The 13,537-nt window shown below is 40.9% G+C and overlaps 1 protein-coding gene across 11 annotated transcripts in view; it reads right to left on the reverse strand.

The window, feature by feature from the left end:
* BRSK2 (BR serine/threonine kinase 2) overlaps positions 1-13,537 on the reverse strand; it is a 323,594-nt gene that overhangs the window by 51,605 nt on the left and 258,452 nt on the right. For all 11 annotated transcript variants that reach the window (XM_051622561.1, XM_051622560.1, XM_051622559.1 and 8 more), the window contains exons 9-12: positions 12,021-12,052; positions 6,619-6,783; positions 5,843-5,940; positions 23-173 (exon numbers count right to left, since the gene is read on the reverse strand). In XM_051622561.1, the coding sequence (XP_051478521.1) occupies positions 23-173; positions 5,843-5,940; positions 6,619-6,783; positions 12,021-12,052 (446 nt within the window). The remainder of the gene's footprint in view (positions 1-22; positions 174-5,842; positions 5,941-6,618; positions 6,784-12,020; positions 12,053-13,537) is intronic.

A 13,537-nucleotide genomic window follows, 5' to 3' on the forward strand; every position in this document is an offset into this window, starting at 1 on the left:
CCTGGGTGAAGGAGAGACCCACCTCTGTCCATGTTGTGCCATTTCAATAGCTCTGCGAGCAGGGACTGGGGAGCCACCATCTGTCACACTGAGAACCTCCATTGACTTCCTTTCTGGCCGCCGCTTCCCATGCCTGTTCAGCATTGGGGAGTCCACACGCTTCCTGGGGGGATCTTTATGAAAAGAAAACACTGTCAGCTGAATTCGGCTGTGATTTACCTCACGCAGATTGGTCAAATCCTCTCTCCACAATCTCACTTTCACACCTCCCCTACAGAGACAGATATCTTCATGATGGAGGTGAACGTTTGCAGTTTTTCTCTCATCCTCCAAATCTGCAAACGTAAGACTGAAGTTCCAATCCATCTACAGAGGGAAGGAGCACTGCTACTGCTGTGAATGTAGGAGGACTGTAAAAGAAAGGTATAACTATAGCATAGCTTGCAGAAATTACCTTACAAAGCTGGTAATAGTAATAACCAGATGTCAGCATGGGCTATAAGCACAAGCTGTTAGCCAGAGTATAAGCCATTGAGGGATCCTGTGTATATACTCAGGTTGCTAAAGCTTGTCTTTGATGTCCCCACTACCTAGATTAAATGTGACATAGGGATATGTGTGCACTTTGAACTCAGAATTGCATTATTCTCTGAAAACATACCCTTTTTTGCATCTCTAAGATTACATTTCATATTTTCCCCACTGCTTTATAGTTTTTCTCCTTCAGCACTACAAATTAAAAGATACTTGTCTACCTGAGATGAATCTCCAATGAAAGCTACTGAAGTTTATCACAGAGGTCATCAGACAGCTTTTACTATGATAGCAACTGAAGTGCTTTGCACTTTTTATTGTAACATTTCTATGAGGCATTGAAGTGCTACTTTAACTTTGCAGAAAAACTGAATTATAAGAATGAGCTACATAAAGGCAATTAATTGCTAAAGGTCCTGACAAACCTTAACTGAGGTTCAGAGGAACATCTAAATTGGAAAGTCTTTAGATAGATACCAAACTACATTTCAAGAAGGTTACTTGGCCAAACCACCCATAATGTCATGGTGAGGCACAGAACCAAATGCAAACCTGCTGAGCTGTTTCATCACTAGTGTCTCTCCTGGCATCAAAACAGAAAAAAGGAGAAAAGCAGAAAAAAATATAGAAGGATTTTCTTTCCTTTCTTTTCTTTGTTTGGGCTACTTCAGTTCTCTTGTCTCTGTACAGACAAGTTTTTTATTTATTTTAGTAGACAGTGACCACATGTAAAAAAAGGCATCCTTCACCCCTGATTTTAGAAAGCAGCTCTCAGTGCCCAGCCCCTAAGGCTTCTTCCTCTGCCAGGATTCCACTGTAACACCAGAAATAACACATTTGACAATTCTATCTCTATTGCCTAGTCTGATGGTATTATTTTTACTATTCTGCCCTGCTCACACCCCCTATCTACGTGCTTGTTAATTCTCTCTCTCATGTAATATTTTAAGACCCCTTTAAGGCAGGGCTTATTCTTGAAACAACAAGCATGAGCAAAGACGGCTCAAATGGAAATGGGATAGTGATAACAACTGACCCCTCTAATGTATAACCCAAGTATTGTTTGCATTACTAGTAATAATGTTCCTGTTAAAAATTCATTAGAACAAATGCAGTTGTAGCTCACTCCATTTCAAACTATGTCCAGTAATAAAAAGGTATCAGAAAATACTAACAGGGGCAATGATCTGCGGTTTAGGAAAAATATATAGGGCATAAAGTTCAGGGAAAAACAAAGGGACATAAACCTAATAAAGCAGTTATACAGAGTGACTTTAGCTGCACGCATGTACGTGGTCAAAAGTAAGGTGGGACAAGGTTTACACATTCCAAACTCCTACTTCTTCAAACAAGTTAAAAGAACAAGAAAAGATTCATCTCACAGGACTACTGCTGGTATCAAGACATATGAATAGAGCCAAGACACATAATGACAATGTAATTATATTTGGTATCTACAACAGAGAGTGGATACAAATTTTGCAGAGAAATATTAGACATTAGAAAGGAAGGTGGAAGAGAGCAGTTTAAAATAAAGGAGAAAGAAGGAATAAAGAAGATGAAGAAGGCAGCTAATGTCAAAATAGTGGAGATCAGTAAGCTCAGACTGCATTAATGTTAGTTAGGAATAAAAATCTAAACAAGAAAGATGGAAAAAGGCAAGAAAAACATTTTATGAACAGATCTTTTAAAAGGCAATTTGATTCAAGCATGTTGAAAACTGAAGACTAGCAAATGGAAATTCAGCTGAGTGACACAAAAGTTACAGGCCAAATATAAAGTGGACGTTAAAAGATAACAAAGAAGAAATTTGAACAGGAATTAGCTAAAAACTTGAATAACGGTGTTTTGCGCAGCCATCAGAAAGAATTCTTGAGAGGACAGTAGCCAGTTTATGGCTGCTGGCTTGTTAAGAAACTCCACCCCACAAAATATTTTTCATTAAGGACACACTAGTTGACACTCATTAATTTTACTGAGAAGTTTAACATTTCTCTTTACAGGTTAAGAAAATGGGGCTGGATTCAAATGTGGTAAAGGTGGCCCTTCCCTGGCCCTTTAAGAGTCGTATAGCAGAAACAGACAAAAGGGACACCAGAAGAGAATGTTAGTCTGAGCTGGCCATACTTTTACCTGCATCCATCCTTTTGGAGACCTAACATGCAAAGGAAGAGGCTATATCAAAATACTCTGAGATGCAACTTTGCAGGGTTTTTTTTGGCAAGAGTTCAGGCAATGCACAACTCTCATTAATGGGGCTTCTTCAAGTTGCTGTTATTAAATCTGTTACTTTTTCTCTGCTCTTCTTTGTGCTAAGCCATTGGTAATGCTTAATGATGAGATATTAATCAGAAGCATGACTGCTCTTAATTAAACCTTGCCCCATGTCCTCAGAGATACTGCTGTGAACAGGGGAGGTGGAAACCCCCTGTGGAAGATGAAATGCAATCTGCAAACAATACCGAAAATATACTGCTCAACCAATCTTCTGTGTGCCAACGAGGCACAAGGAAACATTCAGAGTAGTGCTGCCCTGTTGAGGAACTTTTTCTCTCCTTGTACCAAAAAATACACAAGAGTGGAGAATACCATTTCAGTTCAAACCATGAAAATATTTTGGCATGCGGAATAGAGATGTATAATATATTCAAGGTGTATTTCTGTATGGATTTACATGCTGGATATGAAGATTCTGAAGTCACCTTGCTTCTTATGACAAAATTTTTTTCTAAAGCAAGATGATGGTATTCTTACACAGCAGGATAATCTTTTTGAGTCAAAAGCTGATTAGTAAAGTGCTAGATGACAAACCGCACTGAGCAAGGGCCTTTTCACCACAGGACCTGCAGTTGGCAAATATACTGATGTTCATTTGGACCTCTGATACCATACTCTCTGGAGCTCCATCCAGGTAAGAGTTTAAAAATTACCATGTTGACTAAGAATTTCCACCTCTTCTCCCAAAAAAGATATTTCCTTCCAAAATTATGGATGTGGAGCCTGGAACTTGGATAAGGTAATAATTCAACAGAGTATTAACAAACTTACAGTTCAGTATTCCACTACCCTGTAGGTTTGGGAGATTTCTGGCTTTCCAGTGAAAGCCAGTCTTCAAAGTGCTGGAGTACAATACCTAAAAACTACACTTCTACTATGTAACAATGCTATTTCAGGTCATTTATAGAAACGACTGATCCTTATTAGTTAAACTTTTGCCACTTTGCACAGCAAGGGTCACTTCCACAGTAAGCTCCTCAGGAAACATTTTTCCTGTAGTCTAGATTGGTGAGGTCCTTGGCAATTAGTAGTACCCTAAAAAGACTAATGACCAATTCTGCAGGAATAAAGTGGTATCACAAGAGCTTTATAAGGTATATAATCTTACTGCATATTAAGCTTTCTAAATCTTTCTAAGATAGTCTAAAAACATAGAAGTTTGATGTAGGTACTATAAACAGGCAAGTGATATTATTTATACTTTCAAGAGTTTATGTATTTGCCTGCAGAAAAGAGACTGTAAATATAGAACTTCATAGGGATGCAACCCTACAGTCTTACTTGCTCAAGTCCAGAAGCAGCATTTCTGCAAAACTGCATGTAGATTAGTAAATAGAAAACTCTGCCACTAGACTCCACTGCTTTTAAACCTCATCTGCTTGCACAGAGCCAGCTTGTGGGTCCACATAATATTTTTAAGATTGAGTTCAAGACCAAAGTGGATGTTTCTGAACTGTGAGACAGACATGTCCCGAAAAAGGAATAATTCGAGTTTAACCATGGAACAGACTTGCCTGTTTCAGGCTGAGAATTCTCACCAATGCTCTGCATCATTCAAAAAGGGCAAAAAGGAAGATCCAGGGAACCACAGATCAGTCAGCCTCACCTCCATCCCTAGAAAAATGATGGATCAGCTCATTCTGGAGGTCATCTCTAAGCACATGGAAGAGAAGTTTATCAGGAGTAGCCACCATTGATACACGAAGGGGAAATCATGTTTGACTTATCTGATAGCCTTCTATGATGGTGTGACAGAATGGGTAGGCATACGGAGACCAGTGGATGTCATCTACCTTGACCTTAGCAAGGTTTATGACACTGTCTCCCATAACATGCTTGTAAGCAAACCCAGGAAGTGTGGGGTAGAAGGATGGGAAGTGAGATGGATTGAGAACTGGGTGAACAATAGAGTCCAGAGGGTAGTGAGCAATGGAGCAGAGTCCAGCTGGAGACCTGTAACTAGTGGAGTTCCCCAAGGATCAGTGCTGGGTCCAGTCCTGTCCAACATCTTCATCAACGACCTAGATGGTGGGACAGAGGGCATCCTCAGCAAGTTTGCTGGTGATACAAAACTGGGAGGGTTGGCTGATACACCTGAAGGCTGTGCAGCCATTCAGCAAGATCTGGACAGATTGAAGAGCTGGGCAAAGAGGAACCTAATGAGTTTCAACATAGAGTCCTGCACCTGGGGAGGAACAACAACATGCACCAGTACAGGTTAGGACATGATCTGCTAGAAAGCAGCTCTGTGGAGAAGGACCTTTGAGTCCTGGTAGACTACAAGCTATCCATGGGACAGCAGTGTGTCCTTGTGACCAAGAAGGCCAATGGTATTCTGGGAATGCATTAAGGAGAGTGTGTCCAGCAGGTCGAGGGAGGTTATTCTACCCTGCTATTCTGCCTTAGTGAGACGCCACCTGGAGTATTGTGTCCAGTTCTGGGCTCCCCAGTTCACGAGGGACAGGAATTTATGAGAGAGAGTCCAATGGAGGGCTATGAGGAAAGGCTGAGACTTGGGGCTGTTTAGTCTAGAGAAGAGAAGAGGGGAGATCTTATTAATGTATAGAAATATCTGAAAGGTAGGTGTCAAGAAGGAGAGGCCAATCTCTTTCAGTCGTGCCCTGTGATAGGACAAGGGGCAATGGATGCAAGCTAGAGCACAGGCAGTTCCACCTCAACGTGAGGAAAAACTTCTTATAAGGGTTACAGAGCACTGGAACAGGCTGCCCAGAGAGGTTGTGGAGTCTCCTTCTCTGGAGACTTTCAAGACCCATCTGCATGCCTATCAGTGTGACCTGCCCTAGGTGGTCCTGTTCTGGCAGAGGGGTTGGGCTCGATGACCTCAAGAGATCCAAGAGATCCATTCCAAACCCTAACATTCTGTGATTCTGTGATTTCAGTAGGAAGGTAGCAGTGATGCTGGGGTTTGGGTATATATTAGGGGAAAAAAAGAAAAAGGGAAAAAAAAAAAAAAGGTGAAGAGAAACTAGTTGAGATGGGTTCATAGTGACAGAGGTCATATCTGTAGTACCTATTTCATTTCTAGGGGGAAGATCCTCATCTTCATGACTGGGATACCTCTCCTTCCGGTCAAGCAGAAGAAAATAAATCATTTTCTCTTGGTTTTCTCTGAAAAAAAAATAAAAAGAAAGAAAGAAATCATCTTTAAATTTGTAGAGGAAAAACCATCCACATGTAGAGTCACTCCTCTCATCAAAAAACCAGTAACAGCTATTCTAAATAAGCTGGAAATGGTCAAGCACCTGCCAGTTAGTTACTTAGCCCACAAAGCTTTTGAGAACCTTGCTGTCTCCAACAAGCAGCTAGTGAGAAAAGGAAATATGATTCCCATGTTACACACATAGAACAGACAAGGACAGGACAGATGCACAGGACAGACGAAGTAACATGTCCACAGAAAGTCCAAACCAAAAGTGGCAGCAAGACACGTCTCCTGAGCCTGTAAGTGCTCTTTTCACTACATTTCCCTCTTAACATCTCAGGAAACACAGCAGCTCTCAGGTGTAAGCTTGAAATAAACAAAAACCTGCCAACAAAGGCATATCCAACACAGATAACAGCAATGATACTTCCCCATCAGGACTGCATGGCCCATCTTTTCATGAAGTGACCTTGCCTGACAGCAAGGGAAGAGACAGCATCATGCCTCCGCTGCTTGTCAGGCTGTGAGCTTCTGACACACAATGCACAAAAGGCTCAGTGCTCACGATCTCTACCTCTCCCCAGGTTTATAAGCCTCCCAGCCCGTGGATACCCAACTGATATGAAGACTGAGCAAGTGCTTACTCTTCTGACAACAAGTCCTGTAAGAGTTTATTTCGGTCACGGAAGCAGCCTAAAGAGTGCATGCTATCTAACACGTCTGGATCAATATCCTCCAAGGAAGGGAGAGAACGAATCTGCACCTTTCGAGGGATTGGTTGCTCTGGTTCTGGCTCATTCTTACCCCCTCTGCAGAGGAAAGAAGATGAGAGGGAGAAAGGGGGCAGGGAAGGAAGGAGAGAAAAGAAACATGAGTCACAAATGAACCCATACTCTGAAACACAGCCTGCAGCAACAGATGGAAATAGCTTGTTAAAGTCCCACTGAGAGACCAGAGCTTGCAACCAGACAGATATTATTTTCAGAAGAAACTGCCATGAATGCTAAAAGTGACCAGCATCTGGTGGATTTCAGTCTTGAGTAAGAAATGTCTGCATTCAGTCAGAAAGGCAGTAGGAACTTCACTTACCAGTGCACTCATCATTTAAACAGCTGTTCAGTGTCCTAATGCCAAACATTTATAAAACACTACGTGGTTTTAGAGATGCTGTCTCATCAGCAGGCCAGACCTCAGGCGATCAGGCTGAAGAGTACAAGCTGAACGATTCTCTTTCAAAGAAGGAGCTGTGTACAGGCTATCACTGTTTTTCACCAACTCTGATTGCAACCAGTGTTGCAACAGTTTCTTTCTTCAAAGCTTCCAATGTGATTAAGAGACCTCAGTATTCAGGTCTGCACTTGACACACTTTAAAGGGTTTTTGGGGAAACCAGGCTGTTTATTTACACACCCAAATATGACAGCCTCTTCAGTTGTGCTAATTTGAAAACTGTGGCCCAAGTGTGAAGACTGAGGTCAATGGCAGACAGAGGAATACACCATTAGTGGGAGAGCATATTACTCTTTTAAAAGCAATTGGGACAAGATTTCTGCATAGTTATCTCATCCCATTCACTAGATTCAGGACATATTTATTAATGTCACAATTAAAGGCCTTCACTGTAAGAAACAGGTCAAGGTGTCAGGGTATCTATAACCAACTGAATGATATATATTGCAGGCAAGCTGAATATCCTTCAATTTTGTTTAGGTAGGCAAGGAGCCAACTTCGGTAAACTCTGGCCACCCAAAGAGGTGGGTTTGAAAGTGGTGGTATTTTGGTTGGAGAAACTGTCTACCCTGAATCTTCAGTATTTCTCAATGGATGCTTTGTGCAATGTCCAGAGTTTCCATACTCCTTGGGTGAGATACTCTGTATAGGAAAGTTGAGGTTGAGTTCCAGTGCTGAGGTTTTCCTACTGTGTGTCCTTTCCTTTATGTAATGTAAATGCATGACTATTCAGTCTAGGCTCCCAAGGTGAGTAATAGGAATCAGGAATATTTACACTGCATTAGAGATTCTTTCTTTTAATGCTGGCAGAAATAAGGAGAACACACCTTGTGAAATTCTTCATGCAGCTTAAAATGCTATATAATGCTATATGAGCTACTCAAGTATCTACACAGAAAAAGGAGCACCAGTTCAAATGCCCCTATTTTTCTTGGGTTAGAAAGCAACTCTGTTAGGATCATATGTATAAGATCAAGGTCTCAGCCAGTGTACCAAAAAGAGAGCCAATGCAGAGTATCTCCTCCAAGGCATGAAGGCAATACTAAGTCATTGCAGCCAGGGCTCTGCTGCCAGGACTGGACAGTTACCTGCTACACCTCAATCACAGGAGATTGCTGGATACTACTTGTAACTTATTTTAAGCGAGTAGAAATGAAGTTGTGAGGCACCTGCTCTGTTAAACATGTTTGTGGGACATGACTTGCAGAAAGACTTGTCAGAAATTACAATTTTATCTTCTCTTGAAGCAGTGAAAATGTGTTCAGACCCTTCCCGGGTACATGTCAAGGAGTCAGCTTATGGTGTGCATTACATGGGTCAAGTGTCCATGTCTTCTGCAATAACACCATGGTCCTAAATCTAAGGGCTAGATTCCAAAATCGGTCTTCAACTACAGAAATACCTTGTTACTTGAGTGTCCTGTCTTGAAGAGGTAGCTATTCCTATCTTTTAGGATCAGGATCTCGCTCTCAGTGGGCAACAGCAATTATTAGATCATAACCTCGCACTACTAAAGCCAGTGATGACCTTGTCATTAAGACATATTCTTGCAGGATGGACCTTTGAACAGCAGCTGAGTGTTTTTGGTTTTTAATGATCTGCATTTCACTTTTAAAAAATATTGACTTAATTAATCATTCATTGTGTCACAAGCAGATGTTATTAGATTAATTTAAAGAGATTAAAACAAATTACTGTTTTGGAAAATTTCCAGACATTCTGGGTTTCCTACAAGTCGCACTGATCTGCAGCAGAATATCACCTGCAAGCTTCATTTCTATCAATCAGCATGGAAGCCATTTCTAGAGAGCAGAGCTTGACATCTACTGAAAAGTGGCGTTTCCTTATGCCCTGCACCTGGTCATCCTCAGACCTGGCCAGGAATTTTCACACCTCCTCATCAGGTACATGCAGAACCTGCAAAGAGGCACCTCATAATTTGGCAACACATTTTCAGTGCTTGTGAAAATGAAAATCACTGGGTCTGGGCTGTGACTGGCGTGACTGTGTTGCCTGTTCCATTCTGAGTCTAACAGAGTCACAAATATGATGCATATCAGCCCACACTGACATGAAACAACATCACACGATGAGTATTGCAAATCACATATATATTATAGAGGCCTGCATGAATGTAATTGCTGCTTTAAAATCCAGCCTCTTTTCTGATGATTGGTGCATACAATGCCTGTGATTCCAGACCAAGGTGGATTTTTTCCGTCAATTCATGAAATTCCCTTGTGAATCTCACCAAGATGCACATTTGCAACAGTGCAAAGAAAAGCAAAACTGGAATAGTAATTCTTTTTCTGATTTTAGTAAATTGGGTACCTTCACAATTTGGGCAATAACTTATATTTGCCGTAATACCTAATTTTATATGCCTTCTTGCTTTACTAAAAAAATGTGAAAATCACTGCTGTTTATTTGTTGAGTTATGCTAACCTGTGCTTGAGGTAAAAATAAATTATTTTAATTTAAAAATATTTAAAAAACCTCACTGAGTTAATTTGGGTGGGAGAGCAAGAAGAACTGGAGGTTGGTGATGAAAGGTTTATTTTTGGTTTCTTTTTTCCTTTTTTTAGGTTTGTGAACCATGAGTTCAACTTTCAAGACCTCATTCACTGTCTGCCTACTCTGCAATTAAATATTTTCCTCAGTTTTATAGTAGTCTTAGTATTTATTTGAAGAATTAAGTGAAATCACTTATATGTTCTGAGCACAAATCTCAGGTCAGTAACCTGTATATAGCAACAAATGAAGATTTTACATAGAATAGTAGTATTACATAAAATAAAGAAAAAAGGAAAGATGTAAGCAAAACAGTAATAGAATAAAACAATTTTAACCCCTGCTTCTCTGTCAGCATCACTATTTCCAGGCAAAATGAATGCAAAGAGGCTGTGAAACATCACCAGATGAAAGCAGTTTAGTTTTGGAGGTGGCAGGGTTATTCACAGACTAAATTTAACCAAAGGAGTTTAACTTAGTCAGGTCAAGTCATGGCCAGTGTAAGGAAAAGGACAAAGAGACTCATTAAAAAAGCTATTTTGAGGAGAAACTTCCTTTTAGGCAATCTGAATGGACTTCAGGAATAACCTTACTCTCTCTGTGTTGAGTACACTGGGAGTCTGGGGAGACTTGCCTTTACAAAACTTGGTTTCTAGTCCTACAAACAGCACCAGATGCTATTTCCATTGGGGTAAAAACCTTTTTACTGTGTCAGTCATCAAAGAGTCTGAGCTTCATTGGGAAGGACATGAAAATGTTTCAAATACTTGTGTCTGCAAATAAAAAAATCTCCAGCTTCTAATTCTAGAATAAAGCAATGAAGTAACACCTGCCTAAATTGTACACGTGAGCCTGGGACAACAGTCCTTCGGCTGGTGAAAACTTCCAGACCTGGGGAGGGCCAGAATGATAATGTAAGTGAAAAATGACATACCACTTTCTTTCCTGTTCCAGTTCTGATCAAAGCACAGAGAAAGTCAATTGATTTCAGCCCATGAAGAAACAAAGGGTATCAGCTGTCCAGTCTAATGTAAACAGCAATTACTTCTGGAACTGCCAGTAAGTCATTATAGAGGGGGTATTTCAGAGATTCCAATTAGATATTTCTCTTCTCCATTTCTCCTACATTTATCCATGAGAGTTTAAAAAAATAAAATAACCTGCAGCAAACACTCCAGTCCTTTGGTTTAAAAAGGTGCCATGTCAACTGGTAACCGCAGAGATCATGAAAAAGCCATGTGCAGAGTGCTGCCACCATTTCAGGTGAAATAAGAAAAAAAAATGTTACTCAACAAATTGTTGAATGCCCTCAGGTCCTATTCAAGTCAGATAAATCCAGAAGGGAACATTGTTCAAAAAACAGAGAAAACAAAACAAATCAAAACAGAGGCTTTGCTTTTCCCTCTGGTGACAGGCTTAAATCATCAGGCTCCTATCATCCTCGGTTATGAAGGCAGAACTTCTCTTATTACTCACCTGGGGAACCTGTAGTTATGCTTGCTCCAAGAAACATGTATCAAAGCATCATTTTCTTATTTAATATGTGAAGTATTCTCCTTAGTTTGATTAGGTTATCATAAATATAAAAAATGTTATTTAGTTAAGTTTCTTGAAATAGTATTAAGGCTACACAAAGTGCAAAGTCACTTTTAAAAGCAATTAATCTTCCTTATACCCAAACCACTAGACAGGTGCATACTTTTCTCACAGACCTGTTTCGCTGTCAATATTGCTGCTTTTAATCAAGTCAGAGAAGTACTCTCAAGCAACAGGTCAAAAGGTCAGAAGCAGCCTCTTAGCTTGATGCGGAGGTTTAGGAATTATGAGAAAGAAAAGCTCTTCTTCACATCTGCTTTCTTATTAATATCAGCATTTTTTGTTTCTACTTCGGAGAAAATCCCAGATGCCGAGAAGGAACATATGAAAGCTTCCTTGTTCAAGAAGATACTACAAAGGTTTGCCTGTAGCACTTGGACAGCAAACTAAATGTGGCTGTCAGTTGGCAGTTTTTAGCTGATCATTTGCAGGTATTAACACAGCAAGTTGCTGGACTGAATGTCTTATTTCAAACAATTGTTAGCTACTGTATAAAAAGTTCCTTGCTTTATATATATAAATATGAAATTATTGTAATAGCAAAGGGTAAAAAACCCTCATATAGATGCCTTCCTCTGCCCCTTTCTTCACCTATGTGAAAGCTGCTTTCAAACTCCAGTCTCTCTCTTCAGAGATCACTGGAATATCTGCTCTTGTAATAGAACCAATAATGAATGCATGCAAAAGTAAATTTAAAAGATGTTACTTACATATACCATATGTGTTTCTGAATATGTTCTAGCTGTAAAGGAAAAGACAATGAGGAATTAGTGCTGTAAAACAGAAAAGGTAACTCCATGAGGCATCTATATTCAAGGCTTATTCAAGTAAGTCCAACATTACAGAGATGGACCTGTGCAAACGACAGGAATTTTATGCTGCATAAAGACCATGCTTGTTCCCACCCATTCCACTGGAAATGAGATTAGAATTACAGACATAGGGAATTAGACAGGGGCAAATCCCAGGAAAATGCATGTGTACAAGGCTTCACAGGCAAGCGTTTTGGCAATTTAAGTTTTTCCCTTCCTAAGCCCTTCCCCTCTATCACCAGGCTGATGCTAACAAACTGCTCCTTTCTGTATGTGCATAATAGATGATTCTTTAGATACAAAGTTCATCTCTAGTTCTGTTTGGGGAAAGAAGAGAGAGAGAAGGAAACAGAACAGGTTCAAACAGTTAATGTGAAAAAAACCAAAAGAAATGGTGCATCTCTGACATGATCTTCTCCAACGACCTGTTCTTGATTGTCTTCACATTTATTGTGAAAAACTAAAGACCAACTAGAATAAGGTTCTATATCAAAATAATACCATTTATTGATCCAGCACCTGAACATTAGACGGCAAATTTGTTTTATCACAGAATGCTTTGGGTTGGAAGGGACCTTAAAGACCATCTAGTTCTGGTGTGGTTTGGGCCCAATACGACAACAAAGGAGCCCCTTGGCCGCTGATTCATCTCCCCCCCACACAAACACTCTGGGATGAGGAGGACAAAGGCCAACTAGAAGCTCATGAGCTGAGACAAAGGACAAGGAGGGTTCTTCACTGATTAAGGTCCCGGGCAAAACAGACTCAACTTGGGGAAAAAAAAATAATTTAATTTCACACTAATCAGATGCACACAGGACACAGACAATACAAAGAGCAGAGCTTACATACGTTACCCCCACCCCTCCCTTCTTCCCGAGCCGAAATCACTTTGTTCCCGGTTTCTCTCCCTCCTTCCTCCCAGCGGCACAGGGGGACAGGGGATGGGGTTTAGAGTCAGTTCACAGGCTGGTGGTTCCTGCTGCTCCTTCCTCCTCAGGAAGAAGAGTTCCTCTCCCGCTTCCTCACGGGGTCCCTCCCAAGGCAGAGAGTCCTTCACGAACCTCTTCTTCATGAGTCCTTCCCACGAGGTCTGGAGCTGCTCCAGCCTGGGCTTCCCACAGAGTCACAGGCTGCTTTGGGAACAGTCACCTCCCCTGGCACCAGGGTCTTCCATGACTGCATAATCTGAGTCCACTGGCAGCAAATCCACTGGCCAAGTTCACCCCTCCTGGTGCCCCCAGGGAACGTTCCACCACGTTCCTCCATGAGTGCAGGGGGACAACCTGCCATCTTGCCATGGGTTGCAGGGAAACTTCTGCTTGGGCACCTTCTTCTCCTTCTCATAAACCACCAGCACCGCTCTGCTTCTCCCCAGCACAGCTCTTCTTTTTTCCTTTATCTGCTTAGCTCTT

Source organism: Apus apus, chromosome 5, assembly GCF_020740795.1.
Source record: "Apus apus isolate bApuApu2 chromosome 5, bApuApu2.pri.cur, whole genome shotgun sequence".
Classification (NCBI taxonomy): Eukaryota; Metazoa; Chordata; class Aves; order Apodiformes; family Apodidae; genus Apus; species Apus apus.